Consider the following 18553-nt stretch of genomic DNA (forward strand, 5'->3'; position numbering starts at 1 on the left):
CAAGATCCCTCCTCACTCCTGTGACTGGAATGGCCAAGGTGGCTGGCTGAGGTCTGTGGCTTAGACACATTTGAAGGTTTCGTTTTGACATCTGGATTAGAAAAATTGTAGTGGAATGGCTGGATCCCCGTTTCAAACTGACCACCATGCTCTACAACTGGTCTAAGAAAATAAAAATTGCTCCCTGTGTTTAAATTGATTATCTTGTTAGAACTGCTAAAGCCATTACTTGCAGCTATTTATAGGAGAGGGAGAACTTATTTTTATCCCTTGCAAGTTATCTTGATGACAGATCCTCGGGAGATGGTGAAGCCTTCCCACTATTTTGATAAGATTTAATATAAATCAATGTGAGATTGTAAATGTCAAGTTTAAGTGGCATTATCTGGCTTCACACACACACACACACACACACACACACACACACACACACACACCAGCCCAAATAATGTTAAAGTGAATTCCAGCTGGCATGTGTGCCTCTAGGCTACTTGGAGACAAAATTCCCCCAGTTTATCTGCACATAATCAAAAACAAAAAGCACAGAGAAAGCTTCCACCCAGTCCACCACTGCTTTTCCTATTTTTCACAAAGCAAGAGCAGAGGCATGAGAACAGAGTATTGACACTGACATCTTCGGTGGCCTCCACTGCCACTAAGCAGTGGGCAGGGTTCCTTAGCTGAGCTAGGGCAGGACGGAGCTTGTTCAGGGCTGGCCACATTTGCGAAGATGCTTCCTTGGAACAATATCTGCAGATATGCTTATCTCCGCTGAACTGAAACCTCAAGATTACAGCTGGAAGTGCCATGGCTGGCTTTGAACTGACTTGGGCCTGAGCCATGGAAAAGCAGGCAATTATGAATTAATATAATAATATATACACATAAAAATAAGGAACACTCTTCCTGGTTGCTGACATAAATGTGATCAAGGCCTGACTAGAGAGCCTGATTTAATTACAAACTGCCACCATTTATGGAAGGTGAAAAATGTGGGGAAAGAAAAAACACACTCTGAGGGAGCCAACCCTCTTCTGATGCTGCTTCTGAGACAAACATAATCTCTGGCAACTGGAAGGTCCTTTTCAGGCACACCAAGGATAGAGCCACCTGTGGGAAAGCAGTGTCACCTTTGACTGTGGCTTTCCCAGAAGAGTGAACCACAAAGGTTGCAGTTCCACCTGAGGTACAGAGGCAAGAGGTGGATCACTGGTGGGAATGGCAGAGACTGGCTGTGGGGGTTCTTCCTTTCAGAGATAACAATACTGGAGAAGGGGGATAATTTTATTTTATTTTTTTTTTATTTCTTTTTATTGAATTCTTTTTTTTAAGACAAAAAAAACAACATAACCAAAAACATACAAAGTAAAAGAACAAAAGCTTATAAACGAAAAGAAAAAGACATTACATCCCATGAAAAGAAAAAAAAAACCAACACAAAACAAGCCACATATCAAATTACAACATAACATTGATTGACTTCCCTCCATTTCAGTTTTGAGCTATATCACCACAATATCTTTTTGCAACCTCTATCTATACATCGCCGGTTTTATATTACACCTACTGTGATTTTATTGTTTCCTAAATTTGTTTCTATGTATGTTATAAATTTATTCCAATCATTAATAAATTTTACGTTTTTTTGATGCCTGATTTTTTGTGTCATCTTTGCTAATTCTATAAATTCAAATAACTTGGTTTGCCATTCTCTAACAGTTGGGATATTAGGGGTTTTCCAATTTTGCGCTAGCAATATCCTGGCGGCTACCGTTGCGTATTGGAACATTGTTTGGTCTTCTTTCCTGATCTCCTCTCCAACCATTCCTAGAAGAAAGGCTTCGGGTTTTTTGGGAAAGGTATATTTTAGAATTTTTTTTAGTTCGTCGTAAATAAATCCCCAAAACCTCTTCACTTCTTCACAGGCCCACCACATGTGGTAAAAGTCACCCTCTTTTGTTTTGCATTTCCAGCATGATTTGTCCCTGGTCTTATACATTTTTCCCAATTTCACGGGGGTGATGTACCATCTGTACATCATTTTTTCCATATTTTCTCGGAGTCCCACACATGCTGTGAATTTCATATCCTTATTCCAAAGTTTCACCCACCTGTCGTAATCTAGATTATATCCAAGGTCTATGGCCCATTTGACCATAACCTCCTTTATCTCTTCATCCTTGGTATCCCAATCTAATAATTGATTATACATTTTGGATAAAAGTTTGGTATTTCCTTCTAATATTTCCACCTGGTATCTGGACTTTTTCTCGTTCATCCCTGTTTTTTATCTTTGTCATTTGGCAGCTATTATATTTACAAAGCTTGAGTCAAGGGCTTGAGTTAAAAGTCTTAGAGAAGGTCTGGAAAGTCCCGGAGAAAGCCTTAATTAGCTCCAGCTCAACTAAACCAACCAAATACTTATCAGCAGGAGTGGAGATTAGACACCCTATCGTGGGAAGACGCCGAGCTTCCTGATTTACAGCAGAAATTAGTAGCGGCTCTATCTCTGAGATAGCAATTCAATAAGGCAGGAGATAAAAGTAAAATATAGTTAAAACTCATCTTCCAAGGAGTCATACCTACTTCTTTGTCAGTAACACTCAGCTTGAGTACTGCTGTCCTCCACCTGCAAGCCTAATCACCAAGGCAAGGTAGTTTGAGCATATTACACCAATCTGGGCCCAACTGCACTGGCTGACAGTTATTTTCTGGGCCCAATTCAAAGTGCTTGCCTAGAACTATAAAGCCTTAAATGGCTCAGGACTGCAGTATGAACCAACCTGGATCTTGTGATCATAATCTGAGGCCCTTCTTCATGTGCCCCCTCCATGAAAGGTCCTTTCTCATGTGGCTAAGAGTGGCAACATGAGAAAGGAACCATTTGAAGGGCTCCCCATTTTTTGTGGAATACCATATATAAGCTGACTTTTTCAGCACATTTTTTATGCTGAAAAAGCCCCCCTCGGCTTATACTCGAGTGAGGGTCCCTGTCGGTGGCTGTCGGCAGCAGCAGAGGAGGAACGAGCAGCCTGAAAGCAGCCCTTTTGGGCTGCTTGTTCTTCCTCCTCCGCCGCCGCCACCAGCCTCTACCTCTCAGCAGCACCCTAGGTAGGCAGGGGGACAGGAGGGGCTGGGGGGGGGAGAGAAGCCCCCTCTGCCGTGTGCACATGTGCACACACGCACTCCGGCCCACCAGGAGGTTTGTGGTGTGGTGAATTGGCTTATACTCAAGTCAATAAGTTTTCCCAGTTTTTTGTGGTAAAATTAGGTGCCTCGGCTTATATTCGGGTCAGCTTATACTCAAGTATATACAGTACTCTCCCTGGGAGGTTTGCCTGGTACCATCATGGAACCAGATGGAAACATTCCTCTTCTCCCAAGCCTTTGTTTAAACAATCTATGGCCTTTTAAACTGTGGGTTTTTTATTGATTTGTTTGTTATTATGTTACGTATTTTCGTGCTTTTATACTGTAAACTGCCCTGTGATCCTGGGACAAAGAGCGGTATATAAATTTAAGAAAAAAACATACAAACTAACAATTTCAGTCAGAGAACCAACCTCAGTAAGTCCTGTTGCTGTTTGCTTGGCAGCAATCAATGCCAAGGCTCGTTCCTGGCCAAAGGCCCTCTCTCTCCACCAGAGCAACAGCAAAACTCTTTCTCCTTGCTATGGTGGCCCTGAAGGCCTTCCTGACGTGGGCTGGGGTGATCCATGCAGGTGTGGACCAGGAGATCCTTGGGGTTTCATGATTCCCAGGCCAATGTCTGATAAGACGAACTGCAGGGTCCACTCCTCCGAAGCAAGCAGTGTCTCCTTGGGGGGCATAAAAAAGGAAGCAGAGGCTCCCTTGAGGAACCCCCCCCCCCGTGCACCAGGGCCTCTGCTTGAGGGCTCACTCTGGACACATCAGGAGCAACTGGATGGCTTGCCTTGATTAGGTCTGTTTTAAGGGAAATCCCTCCCATCACCCACGACTTCAAAGTCAGTGGCAGCAGAGCTCTTGCAAGAGGAGCAGAGGACTGTTACGAGTCACGCTGTGCTGCTCTCTCAAAGGCTACTCAATCCCTACCACGGCATCTCATTGATTTCATTTATTGACTTCTCCACACCAATATTTCTCTCTCCCTCTTGATGGACCCTGCATGGTGCTTTTGCACACTGCCAACAAATTAATCAGCACCTATTGAGCTGCTGGATGACTCAGACCTGAAACCCCAACAACAGGACACTGCCTGGTCCAACAAGCATCTCATTACACCTTGTCAGCCAAGCTCCCCCCCCCCCCCGGAAGGAACAGCACTATCCCCACGGCTCTTATCTGACTTAGGAAGGCCTCCTGCACCCAATATTTTTGAGATTCTTCACCTCAAAACCCAGCAAGGAAGACTGTGTTCTGGGGAAATGGGTCTCCTTAGGTCTCTCTCATCTGCCCTTGGACCTCAAAGCAGAGTCAGCAGCACCTGAGTTCCTAACGGAGACTGTTTCCTTTCCCCTTCTCTCCAGGTTGTTGTTGTTTTAAAGGCAAAACTATTGCAATTCATTCCATCATTGGCTAATTCCAATACAAACACAACACAACACAATGCAAGGACCACTGGAACTCTACCTTCCAAAGTAATACCCTACAGGCTACCCTGACCACAATCTGCAGGCAGGCAGACCCCAGGGGTTCCCAAGCAGCTTGCTCTTCCAGGGCTCTTGGCACCAAGTCTCTAACTGAGTTTTAAAAGCAGCTCACATTTATGCACAGGAAGCTTCAGAAGAGCACCCAAGAGGCAACCCCCTGGGATGTTCCTCTGCTCTTGCCATCAATGCTCAGGGTCAGACATGTACTTTCAACACCACTGGTTGCTTGAGCATTGCAGCTCTCAGACCACATCACAAATCGTACATAATTTCCTTCTTTGATAACATCCAGTATCAAAGCTTACATGGTACTCATGTTGACAATTATAGTTTAAAACAAGTTACACTTTTATGCCAGCAGCATAGTTGCAACAGAGTATTTTGAGAACAGCCCAGGACTAAGTAATAAACTAAGTATTGATGGAGCATGAATCCTCTGTGACCAACCCAAAGATGCAAGCAGTTTAAGTTTCTGAAACTCACTATCACACAAACTAAACAGCATGAATTTAAACGCTGTGTCAGAACCAAATTTTTTGGGCAACGTAATTACTGATTTGCAAAACAGGAATCTGACTTTGTCCTTAATTCTTGCCTTCTTTGGTCAAGTTCCAGTAATCCTAGGCACTGTATGGAATCTTCAAAATTTGGCATTTCCCCAGGTCTGTGCTCATCCAACAGTCTACTAACTTGTGATATTCAGAATGGAAGGCAAGTTTTATTCTCTGAACTATTCATTTCCGCTTATTTCCATTTTTCCACACTGTGCATAAACATGAAAGTGAGACTTACCTCATACAATAAGCAGTCCAAGGACCAGATGTCTGATTTAAAATTATAGCCATTTTCATGTATCCTTTCTGGGGACATATAGTAGGGTGTTCCCACTTCTGTTTCAGTGTATCTGAAGAAGTGTGCATGCACACGAAAGCTCATACCAAGAACTAACTTAGTTGGTCTTTAAGGTGCTACTGGAAGGAAAAAAATTTTTGTTTGTTTTGCCCACTGCAAGAGACAAGCCCAGAAAGAGGGATCACTCTCTGAAGAGAGAGCACAATTTGTGTGATGATCTGTAAGCAAACTAAAGGACCAGAGGCTGTGGGAGCAACAGGATACTTGACATTAAAAAGACTAGAAAATGAAAACATGGATAAATTAAGAAAAACACATACTCTGAGGAAGACTCCATCTCAAAACCAAAGGTCACGTTTTCCTACTGACCACATTCAGCAACACAACTGCTAAAAGTTAACAGCCTCAATTTGCCATTAAATAAAAGATGTCTCTGCCAGACTGTTGAGGACAATGCACAGATTAAAATGGCTTCTCCGGTCCTCATTAATCCAAAGCCAAAGGTGACAATGGGTTCAGTGATTTGGCCCCCCCCAAAAAAACTTTGTTCCAGATCTGCCCAGTGTCCATCTGCAGTATGAATAGGATTGGAATCATATGTTGAACCAAAGGTCAAATGTTCTGGAAGGCCTGCAAATGCCATCTTCCTAGTTAAGATAACCACAAACTAATTAGTAATTGTTGCAAGAATGAGCTCATGTATGTTTATATTCACTTGGTTTGATATGTTAATTGGCTAGCTTTGATGCTATGCTTACCTGTCAGCCTTGGGATGCTGGACTCTAGGGCTGGAGTGGGGAGAAGCTTTGGACAGCCGCCACTCAGATGTAATAAGGGGTTCTGGGCAAAATGATGTATACTGCTTTGTGCATAAAGGCTGTATGAATGGTTGCTTGGGTGTGGACACATGTCTGTAAAGGCAGTGAGGCTCTGCACATGGTGGTGTAAGCTTACACCTTTCTTTATAAAGCAATAGAACTGGCCATTTTGGTCTTTTTGAAATCCTCCTTTGGTATCCCTGCATCAAACCACTCACACATGCCATTCTTGGGAGCCTGCAGTACAGAACAATTAAGGACTGACACAGCAGGGAGCAGTTCAACGTTTAAGCCCATTAAAGAGGGGACATTGCCACTGCTTCAGGCAAAGCATGATAGCCTCAGTTAGCCCCACCTCTGATAACATAGGCAGTCAGAGTGCAGTAAAAACTCTCAAGGATTTGACAAGTTCAGTGCAGCAAGACATTTGATGTTGGAAACACAGGAGATACCAGATCAGTGTGAGCTCCAAGACCACCAAAACCCAGCCTGGAGTACAGAGGAGAAATATACTAAGCTAAGCTCGCTGGCTCCTCCGGACAGCTGGAATATACTAAAGTAATAGAGGAACAAGGGCTATCCCTTCCAGCTGCCTGCTACTGGGCTTTTGCCTTTGACAGCGGCTGGGAACCAATTATCAATATCCTAGTCTCAGTACAAAGTTGTTTGATTTTAAGGAGCATCTCTTCTGGTTTGGAATTGGGTTAACAAAGAGGGAGGCTCATTCCTTGTGAAGAGCAGCCTTTAAAATAAAAAAGCTACACTGTATAACATGCCTACCTCCATTTCTCCCTCCTGTGCCCACACCAGCATTTCAAGTGAGATAAAATACTCAGTCGAGGTCTACTTCATCTGAGCCCTTGACCCAGGTCTGCTCTGACTGTGCAGCGGTGCAGAAACTGGATTTGGGATGCATGTCTGTGTGCTCATTAGCTAGCACTTCTTTTAATGAACTACACAGGGAGACACAAGTCAGGACAGCAGAATACTAAGAGGAGGCAAGGCTGGGTGCTGGCTTTTGAAATCCTTGTCTGGCTAGGTTCTTAACTGCACACTTCAGGAAAGGGAAGCATATAATCAATGACTATTTTGTTGTCTCCTTCAAAAATGCATTCAATTAGATCATTTAATCATGCTCTAATCATTGCCCTCCATGTGTTGTTGGACGTCAACTCCCATCAGGTTCAGTAAGCATACTCAACAGGCAGGTATGATGGGTGTGCAGCAACATCTAGGGGGCCACAGGTCCCCCCTCCCAACCTGATGGTTTCTAAAATTAAAAAAGTTAAAGTCAACTGCTACAGAAGAAATGAATTATCTGAAGCCTCTCCAGAAGGCAACACCCAAGGTCTCTTCTGAACCTGGATACCCAGCATGACTAATACTGAACATTCCCAATGGCTCCAAAATACTAAGCATTAACTGTGTATGTAGCACTTTTTATTATTGTGCTGATCTTACAGTCATCCTCTTATTCATATCCACAAAAATTCTTAAGAGGCTGAGAATGATCTGCTTAACACCACCCACAGACAGTGAAGAAGACCCTTGATTCTTGGCCTCCTCGATGGAGGTTTACAGCTCTATCCATAAAACCTACTTATCACTTTCCTGCCCCCTCCTATTTTCAAGTCCTACTAGGTACATTTTTCTGTATTGAAATTAAAGCAGCCTTGGCCCAGCAGGACTCTCACATTCATGGGAATGCTTAATTTTGAAGGAGAGGATGGAGATGGGCCCACTGAACACCAGATTTTGTTATCCAGAAGACGCACATTCTATAACCCTTTCCTGCGGTATCCTTAGTGAAGTAACTCTGCACACGCTCAAAGGCCCTGAGCCCTGAGTGAACCTGTGCACAACAGTGGAAGTGAGAAAATGTGTGTGAGGGCACACACACCTACCCAAACCTTGGGGAGTCCAGAGCACTCTGGGGGCAAAGGCAGAGCCTCTGGCATTCATGAAATCAGAACACAAGTCTTGGGTCACCACAGAGTCCTTTTGCAGCAGATCATGAGGAGACTTGGAAAGTTGCTGCTTTGCATTCTGCAGTTGTGCAATCCTTTGTTCAATATAAAATTGTCATTCCAAATAATGCCTGAAAATGACATTCAATCAAAGCAGAAGGACAGTGTTTATGTTACGGGTGAGTGTGCCATATTCCTAATTTGATTTCTGCACATTAAATTGTACTATTACGGGAAGTAGGTTTGTGGAACAGCCTGTTTGTCACCCTGGCCTGCTAAGGCTACCCTGGGCATTTGCCTATCGCGGTGGTGGTGGTGCTGTCAGCAAAGAAATGAACAGGCAGATCTCTGAGCTTCAAAAGGAGGAGAAGGAAAAATGTATTATTTTTTAAATAAATGCCAAGATAAAAGACTGACAAGCCCAACTGTCTTCCTGGCCTGTCCAGCATTAAGTGGGAATCTCTTGTAATGAGCATCTTCCAGGAAAGTGCACAAGACTTCCGATTTAATCAGCCAGGACTCAGCAACGCATCACATCAGCCAATTTGACAAGAGGAGGCTATTAACCAGAAAGTTTCCATGGCAGAGAAGACAAGAATCCTGGGAGTGGAAGAACAGCCTATGGAACAAGAAGGCTTGGGATGAAGACCTGGGAGCCAGTTGTCAGATTTCATGTATGGGTTCTTTTGAGGGACAGGTGGCTACTCTGGGCTGGGCTGCTGAAAGCACCTTTTATGGGTTATGTCATGTATGCAGGGCTGGTGTGCAATCAGAGCTTTACCATCAATCCTCCCAGGCTGAGAGGGGAAACTTCACAGGAACATAAGAATCATAGAATCATAGAATCATAGAGTTGGAAGAGACCACAAGGGCCATCGAGTCCAACCCCCTGCCAAGCAGGAAAAGAAGACACTGCTGCTGCATGCTCCAGGCATGGCTGGACTCTAGGGACATAGGCTGCAGCCATACACCAGGTTAGGCTATTGGCCCATCTAGCACAGCTTCATCTACACTGATTGGCAGTGGCTGTCCACGGCTTCAGACAGAGAACAATCCCAGACCCACCTGGAAAGGCTGCCATGAATTGAACCTGGAGCCTTTTCTGCATGTAGAGCCGATGGGGTGGCACTTGCCCTGAAGGAGCAGGTTCACAGTTTTGGGGAGCTTCTGGATCAACCTTTGTCACTGGGGGCTCAGGTAGCCTCAGAGGCTAGAAGTGCCTTTTACCAACTGCAATTGGTATGAAGCCACGGCCATTCCTGGACTGGAAAAGTCTGGCTACAATAGTTAATGCACTGGTTACTTCAAGACTGGATTACTGCAATGCGCTCTATGTGGAGCTTCCCTTGCGCTTCATGAGGAAGTTGCAGTCAGCAAAGAATGCTGCACTGGCTGCCAGTTCATTACCAGGTGTTGCTCTTAGCATAGAAAGACCTTAACAAATTGGGGCCAGTTACCTTTCAGATTGCACTCAACCACATATGGTGCACTCAAACACTTTGATCTGTGGAGCTGTTGCTGATACAGGTGCCATATAAGACGTGTTCCACATTTGTAAGACACAATATTTTAGTGTGGCAGCAGTCACCCTTTGGAACTCCCTGCCTATTAGGCAGGTGCTTTCACTGTATTCTTTCCAGCACCTGCTAAAACCATTTTTGTTTAGGTAAGTCTACCTAGATATGTAAATGTTAATGTGTGTTTTGTTTTCAGTTTTTCTGATCACATTTTTAAAAAAATGTTTTAAATATTTGTTTTTAAGTTTTTGCTGATAGTTTTATTCTTTTATTCTCTTTGTAAACCCTGTTGAAGTTTTGTACAATCAAGTAGTTTATAAATTTAATTAAATAAGATGTATAAATTGTTAATGTATAAGTGTCGGTTTGCAAGCCCCCTCCACAGAGGCTGGCCCCTCTCACTGTCCTCGGAGCTTGCATACCAGTAACCTCCTCTGGCTGACATCGAGACAGACCAGGGAGATTTTGATAGGCGACATTTTCCCAAGCGTGGGTAAAATGCACACACCCTCCTCCTGCTTCTTCCCTAGCAGGGAAAAGGAGACAGACAGAAACGTCTATTTACATTCTTTTATTTCTGTCTACAGCACTAGAGAAAAACACGTCCTTTCAGTTCAGTTCTTCCAGCACGTCTGACGAACTTCCTGTACATGCACACACGGAAGGTTTCAAATTACACTCTTCACAGAGCTCTGAGAAGCCTGTGAACTTCTGGGGAAATTCCTTCCCACAGATAGCCGCATCATGTGATGTCAACAATCTGGCTGTTTGCAGCTGCGATGTTTCCATATACTGACATCAAGGGTGTGCTGGTTCATCTGGGTGCCTTTCTCCTGCACCTGCAACTAGTTAAGCATGTGAGAGTGACTCAGCACAATCTAAAGCATGGTTACTTGTGCTTGAAGCAGTGCTTTTTTGGGGGGTGCAGGGGTACGCATACCCCTAAATGTTTTGTGAATCTAACAGGAGAAGAAACTAAAACTTTAAAAGTTTCTTCTCAAGCACGGTGAATCGTCAGTTCCACTGCTCCCCCCTCCCATGGCGGCTTCATTTCCTTTCCCGGTGTTTCCTGAGTCTCAGACAGAAGCGGGTGTTTAATATGTGAAGCAGTGTGGAATGTGGATGTGTGATGTTTTACTGATGAAAGTTTGGCCTCATTGAGGGGCAGTATTTAAATCTGAGTAGGTAAATTAGTATTTTTCATCATCACAGCCACCAAAGAAGTGTATAGTTACTGATGACCTCTGTAAAAACAAAAGATGGCACAATAGCAAGCAGAGGAATGCGGAAGATGTTAATCCCCACAACCTCATACCAATGTGGAAGTTACAGTCAGCTGTCAGCTGTGTAATATGAGGTAATGCATGTTCTTCGTACTTTTGTCCATTTACTGTATTTATTTTCCCCGCTTTGAACTATAAAAAAACTATAAAAAAGAACTATAAAAAAGAACTATAAAAAAGTGATTTTCTTGAGTCAAAATGAGAGTACCCATAGATATTCTTTTAGAAAAAAAGGCACTGGCTTGAAGTCAGTTTGCTCTTGGTCTCTCCTGCCCTTGGCCAGAGCCTAGCCTGTTGGAACCCGGCAAGGAGACTGTGAGCTGCTGGAAGAATTGTGCAACATGCCTACAATAATAATAATAATAATAATAATAATAATAATAATAATAATAATTTATTTGTACCCCGCCGGACTGCAAGAAGATCAAACCTATCCATTCTTAAGGAAATCAGCCCTGAGTGCTCACTGGAAGGACAGATCCTGAAGCTGAGGCTCCAATACTTTGGCCACCTCATGAGAAGAGAAGACTCCCTGGAAAAGACCCTGATGTTGGGAAAGATGGAGGGCACAAGGAGAAGGGGACGACAGAGGACGAGATGGTTGGATAGTGTCTTCGAAGCTACCAGCATGAGTTTGACCAAACTGTAAGAGGCGGTGGAAGACAGAGGTGCCTGGCGTGCTCTGGTCCATGGGGTCGCGAAGAGTCGGACACGACTAAATGACTAAACAACAACAAAAACCCCGCCCATCTGGCTGGGTTTCCCCAGCCACTCTGGGCGGCTTCCACAGAAACCAAAAATACAGTAAAATCACTGTTGGCTGTTTGCAGTATGGTAGCGCTGCAGAGAGCTTGCTGGGGAGACCTTGAATAATAAAAAAAGGACTCAAAAATAACTTAAACAAGGTTTTAATAAGAAAAACAAAAACTCCTTTTACACTAAATACATTAACAACCAAACCAGACCCAACCACCAACCCATCCCCCAGGGTAATGGGAGAGCTAGGTGCTGCTCCTTATATACTACACCCAAATGCTGACACACCTTAATCAAATACAACTCAGCAGCACCTGCTATGTTTCACAGCTGTAAAGCTGGGTCTCGTTATCTTGCTCTGGCCCTTGCTCTGGCCCCTTAAAGACATACACATCGGGTGGAACAATGATGAACCTTTACATTTAAAGAAACCATTCAACAATCACACATTAAAAACTTCCCTGAACAGGGCTGCCTTAAGATGTCTTCTGAATGTCAGGTAGTTGTTTATCGCTTTGACATCTGGTGGGAGGGCGTTCCACAGGGCGGGCGCCACTACTGAGAAGGCCCTCTGCCTGGTTCCCTGTAGCTTTGCTTCTCGCAATGAGGGAACCGCCAGAAGGCCCTCGGCGCTGGATCTCAGCGTCCGGGCAGAACGATGGGGGTGGAGACGCTCCTTCAGGTGTACAGGACCGAGGCCGTTTAGGGCTTTAAAGGTCAATACCATCACTTTGAATTGTGCTCGGAAACGTACTGGGAGCCAATGTAGGTCTTTCAAGACCGGTGTTATGTGGTCTCAGTGGCCACTCCCAGTCACCAGTCTAGCTGCCGCATTCTGGATTAGTTGTAGTTTCCGGGTCACCTTCAAAGGTAGCCTCACGTAGAGCGCATTGCAGTAGTCCAAGCGGGAGATAACTAGAGCATGCACCACTCTGGCAAGACAGTCTGCGGGCAGGTAGGGTCTCAGCCTGCGTACCAGGTGGAGTTGGTAGACAGCTGCCCTGGATACAGAATTGACCTGCACCTCCATGGACAGCTGTGAGTCCAAAATGACTCCCAGGCTGCACACCTGGTCCTTCAGGGGCACAGTTACCCCATTCAGGACCAAGGAGTCCTCCACACCAGCCTGCCCCCTGTCCCCCAAAAACAGTACTTCTGTCTTGTCAGGATTCAACCTCAATCCATTAGCCGCCATCCATCCTCCAACCGCCTCCAGGCACTCACACAGGACATTCACCGCCTTCACTGGTTCTGATTTGAAAGAGAGGTAGAGATGGGTATCATCTGCATATTGATGGACACCCAGTCCAAACCCCCTGATGATCTCTCCCAGCGGCTTCATACAGATGTTAAAAAGCATGGGGGAGAGGACGGAACCCTGAGGCACCCCACAAGTGAGGGTCCAGGGGTCTGAACACTCATCCCCCCCACCACTTTCTGAACACGGCCCAGGAGTGTTAAGTTGTGGGCGAACATGTCAGACGACACAGCGATTCTTTAAACAGCTCTTCTTTGTTCAGATGCCAGAACAGAACTAGGCTGAGGAGCTCAGTCAGCCTGCTTATATAGAGCTCCAGAACAATGCAACTGTTGCCATTTTCTAAAACTATCCAATCACTGAATGTCATTTTTCGATCCTTCATTTGCATACAAAACTATCCAATCACTGAACGTCACTTTTTGATCATTCATTTGCATAACTATCTACAGTATCCCCCTGCTGGCCCAGGGTGAGAACTTCAGTACATAACACCCCTCCCTACCGAGATAAGGCGTTAGTTACAATCATAATGGTTTCCTTATATACAGCACTACACGTAATGGTTCAATTAGGCACAAAAGCATATCGGTTACATTTCACATACTTAGACCAACAGTGATACATGTCCAACAACATAGTCCTTTAAATAAGTTGGGTGCTTGGAAACTCTGTCAGACCGCCGGGGACTGGTAGCCAAGTCCGGGGGGGCCACACAATTCTTGCTGAGGCTGTGGTGCGACCCTAGGTGGCATTGAAACCAAATCCCCTGGATCCGCTGCTGTGGGTGGAGCCTCCGCAAGTGGAGTGGTCTGAGCCTGTGGTAAGTCTGGCAGACCCTCTGAAGTGGCTTGGTTCGGCTCCACGCTGGCAGTTTGCGAGGGAGGTGTAGGTGGAGCCTCGCCATCTGTAAGTGTCTGTTCCGGAGCCACGAGCGCAGTTGGGGGCACCACGGTAGTGTCCAAGTCCCCAACCCTGCGCCTAAGCTGGTCTATATGCCGGCGCCACAAGTGTCCGTCTTCGAGTGCCACCGGGTACGAGCGAGGTCCAGTGACTCCCACTACTGTGGCTGGCACCCAAGGAATGTCCCCCACATAGGTCCGGGCAAAGACCTGGTTTCCTGGAACAAATGACCGTGGCGCGTTGGCACAGCCTGGGGGTTCGGCCACGGCAAAGTACAGGTGCAGCCGGTTGAGTGGTGACTTGAGGCGGCGGCCCATAAGCAGTTCAGCAGGACTCCGCCCTGTGGCCGCATGAGGGGTGATGTGTTGCACGTAGTATGTGTTGCAAGTATTTGGTGACCCGCTCGTGCCAGTCTCCCTGGTCCAGGCGCGCCAGTGCCTCTTTTGCTGAGCGCACCTGTCAGGGGCTTGGGAGCAGGAGCACAGGGGAGAGAGGAAATGGAGAGCGCAGGGGAAGAATCCGAGGGCAGCGTAGGGGAGTATGACAGTGACCCGAGAGATTCCAGAAGATTCCCAGAAGGGGGCGCCGATGGTCAGGGCAAGGGGGGTCCCAGGGGGGACGCACCAGAAACAAGGAGCCAGCGGGGACCCCCAAAGCAGCAGCGGGGGATCAGGACCAGTTTCCCCACCAGAGCGTAGTGGGGGGGAAGAGTCACATGTGTCAGGACCAGCGTCTCCTCCAGCAGGGAGAGAAGATGAGTCAGGGCTGACCACGCCTCCATCGGAGAGTGGGGGAACGGAGGGGAGGTCAGTTGCAGCTAGCCTCCCCGAAGGGGGAAGCAGTGACAGCAGCAGTGAAACGGTCAGGAGGAAAGTTGCCGGCTGGGCGCGCGCGCCAAGTTCAAATGTACAGGCGCTTGGGACAGCAGGAGACCCGGATGGGGAACCAGCTCCTAAAGCCCGCCGGAGGGAGGGGGAAGACTCAGGGGAATCCGCGTCAGAAGAGTCTAGAAAGGGCGAGACCCCGACGGACAGGCGGAACCAGAGGAGGAAAGAGCAGAGGAAGAGGTGGAGCAAGGCTAGAGTCTTAAACTGGTGTCTGGGGGGAGGAGATTCAGACGGAGCTTCAGCGGTCTAGAGTTTGAGACGTAGAGCTGCACGCTGCGGCTGTGGAAGTGAAACTGAACTTCAATAAAGACTTTCGTACTTAACAACGAAGCGGCGTTGGTCCTTTGTGAGCTGGGATCTCGGGCAGCTCTGACAGAACCATTCTCTCCGCTTGCCCATTGCTGGATTGATGAAATGGTGCCGTTAGGGCATGGCGGATGCCCAGTCCCAAAAGATACCGCTCAAAAGTGCCTGACGTGAACTGCGGTCCGTTGTCGGAGACATGGACATCAGGACACCCATGCATCGCAAACAGGCCTCGCAGCACCCGGATGACGGCCTTGGTAGTGGTGGAGGGCATCAGGGCCACCTCCAGCCATTTGGAATAGGCGTCCACCACTACCATAAAGGTCCGGCCGTGAAAGGGGCCGGCCAGATCGATGTGCACCCTCGACCAGGGTGTCTTTGGCGTCTCCCAGGTGTGTTCCTTAGCTGCCGGTGGTGCAGGCCTCGATTCTTGGCACGCTTGACAGGCGGACACCCAGGCAGTGATGGCATCGTCCATGTTAGGCCACCAGATGTAACACCGAGCCAACGCCTTCATTTTGATGATTCCCGGGTGGCCAACGTGCAGAGCCTCCAGGACGCGTTGACGGAGTCTTTGGGGAATCACGTCGCGGTCTCCCCACAGCGGACAGCCGTGATGAGCTGAGAGTTCATGTTGTCTGGTTGCCAACGGTTGGAACTCCGATGCAAACGGTCCTTGTGGCCACCCCCTCCACACCCAGTTGAGCACACGGCTGATGGAGCGATCCTGGGCAGATGCGGAGGCCACAGTGGCAGTCGATACAGGTGCTGCCGGAAGATCCTCAATCAGGAGGAGCGATGAAGCTGGAGCCGGGTCTTCCACAAACGCTGGAAGAGGGCAATGGCTGAGGGCGTCGGCATGGCCCATCGATTTCCCCGGGCGATGGACGAGCCAGTAGTGGTAGGCAGCCAGGAAAACAGTCCATCGCAGCATGCACGGCGAGAGGACCGGTGGAGTTGGATGATCACCGGCGAGGAGGCCCAGGAGCGGCTTGTGGTCAGTGATGAGGTCAAAAGTCCTGCCATAGAGGTATTCATGGAACCTCTTCACTCCAGCCACAAGCGCCAGTGCCTCCTTGTCGAGTTGGCTGTAATTCCGTTCAGTCAGAGATAGCGTCCTGGAAAAGTAGGCGAGAGGTGCTTCTCTTCCGTCTGGAAAACGGTGACTAAGGACAGCGCCAATGCCAAAAGGTGAGGCGTCGCAGGCAAGGACCAGCGGCCTAGCTTCACTGTACTGTACCAGACTGTCCGATGACAGAAGAGCCTTGACCGCTTTGAAGGCCGCCGTCTCCCGATGACCCCAGGACCAAGGCGTCTTTGTGCTGAGGAGTCGGTGAAGAAGCTCAGCCACCGTGGCTTTGTGGGGCAGGAACATGTTATAAAAGTTCAGCAGCCCCAGGAACGCCTGCAACTCTGTCTTGTTCTTTGGGATGGGGGCCTGCTGGATAGCGCGGATCTTGGATGTGGTCAGGTGAAGGCCGGAGGCGTCGATAAGATAGCCCAGGAACTCCACCTGTGGAACAGCGATCTAGCACTTCTCCCTCTTTACCTTGAGCCCGGCCTCTTGGAACCTGGTCAGCACGGCACAGAGGCGCTCGAACAGCTGCTGGTGTGAGTCTGCGGACACCAAGACGTCATCAAAATATGGTACCACGCCCGGAAGCCCTTGCAGGAGACGCTCCATAAGGCTTTGGAAGATGCCAGGAGCCACACTCACCCCGAACTGCAACCAGCGGCAACGGAATGCCCCTTGGTGGGTGACGATCGTCTGGGCTTCAGCAGTGGCATCATCGACGGGCAGTTGTTGATAGGCTTGGCTTGGGCAAGGTCCAGCTTAGCGAAGACCTTACCCTCACCCAGGGAATGCAGCAGGTGTTGGACAACAGGAACCGGATAAGCGTGCTGCTGAAGTGCCTTGTTGATCGTGCAATTGTAGTCAGCGCAGATTCTCACCGACCCATCTGGCTTGACAGGCGTGACGATGGGGGTTTACCACTTGGCGTGGTCAACCGGCTCCAAAACTCCTTGGGCGATCAGCTTGTCCAGTTGTTCGTCCACCTTAGCCTTGAGAGCAAAGGGAACCCGGCGTGGCTTTAGCTTGATGGGGGCGACTTGTGGATCAAGGCTAAAGGAGATGGGCGTACCTGTATATTGCCCTAAAGTGCCGTCAAAAACTGGACTTCCGGTCGGCGCCAGCGCTCAATGGCGGTCTCCCGCTGAGCTCCGCTCAGGGAGACTGCTCCACGAGTTCGGGTCTGACCGCTACGGCGAAGCGGGGACTCCTAAAATCACAGGCGCGGAAGCCTGTGAGCACGGAGACTCGGTGGGCACCTTAAGCGCCCCCCTTACTGCAAAGGAGCCTTTTTAAAGGCTCCGGAGCGGCATCGGGTGAGCGCGGTGCTGAGAGTCGCTACCCAGCCCGTGGAGTGAAACCGCGTCGCCATTGACGGAGAGCGCCGATTCCTTCCTGACATTTGGAACCTAATTGGATTATCCGTGAGTAAGACTGAACAACAACTTTAAAAGAATACCTGAAAATTGGCTGAAAACAGAGAAGGCAAAAAGTAAGGAAGTCTGCCTTCCCCGGACTGCATGATAGCTAAAGCAACGAAACACAAAGCTGCAATTTGACAGAAAACAACTTTAAAACTGACTGACTCAGACTTTGGATTTAAACCTCCCCCCCAGCAGACAGGGGCGGGGGGGGGGAAGACTTTGATTTGTACTACCTGCATGAAAGAAGTATAGAAGTGGAGTTTTCTACCGTTTTAAACCCTTGGGAAGGGCTGCCTGGAAAGTAAGCCACCGGGACTGAGAACTGTCATTAGAGACTTGCTACAAAGTTGGTGCTTTGCCTTTTTATTACAAAGTGAGGACTTTATTTGTTACAAGTTTGGGACTCTGGAAAAGTTACAAATTGACAGTACTACTATTGGAAATATATTGGAAAATTGGTTGCTACTTTTGAAGGGAATCCTTGTTTCTTTGTATTCTGAGCTTTGGACTGCTCCCTCTAGAGGGTTGTAGGGAAACAGTTATTAATTACACTGTAAAGAACAAGCTGGTGGAGTTTTCCATTTGAAAGTAATTCCCGTGGGAAAGACCTTGGGACATGAGTGGCCCAGCAGAAGAAATAACAACAAGAGCTAAAAGTAAAGCTGCACAGAGAAAAAGGGGCTCAATATCAGGTTCAGCTGCAGCAGGCGTAGTTACAACTTTACCTATGGAGCCAGTGACACAGGCACTAGTCAAAATAAATGAGGCTTTGGAAGCTCTGACAAAGCAGAGCACAGAGAACTCCAAACAGCTGACAGAACTGTCAACAAAATTAGATTTAAATACAGAGACAATAAATAAATTAATTCAAGAAAATGA

The 18553-nt window shown here is 47.4% G+C and overlaps 1 protein-coding gene across 1 annotated transcript in view; it reads right to left on the reverse strand.

The window, feature by feature from the left end:
- The window catches only part of LOC310753860 (serine/threonine-protein kinase Nek6), an 87778-nt gene that overhangs the window by 13611 nt on the left and 55614 nt on the right, over positions 1–18553 (reverse strand). Inside the window, exon 3 of the mRNA XM_083595230.1 lies at positions 5424–5518. Within this exon, the coding sequence (XP_083451356.1) occupies positions 5424–5518 (95 nt within the window). The remainder of the gene's footprint in view (positions 1–5423; positions 5519–18553) is intronic.

This window comes from Podarcis filfolensis (genome assembly GCF_964270895.1).
Source record: "Podarcis filfolensis genome assembly, chromosome: W".
Lineage (NCBI taxonomy): Eukaryota > Metazoa > Chordata > Lepidosauria > Squamata > Lacertidae > Podarcis > Podarcis filfolensis.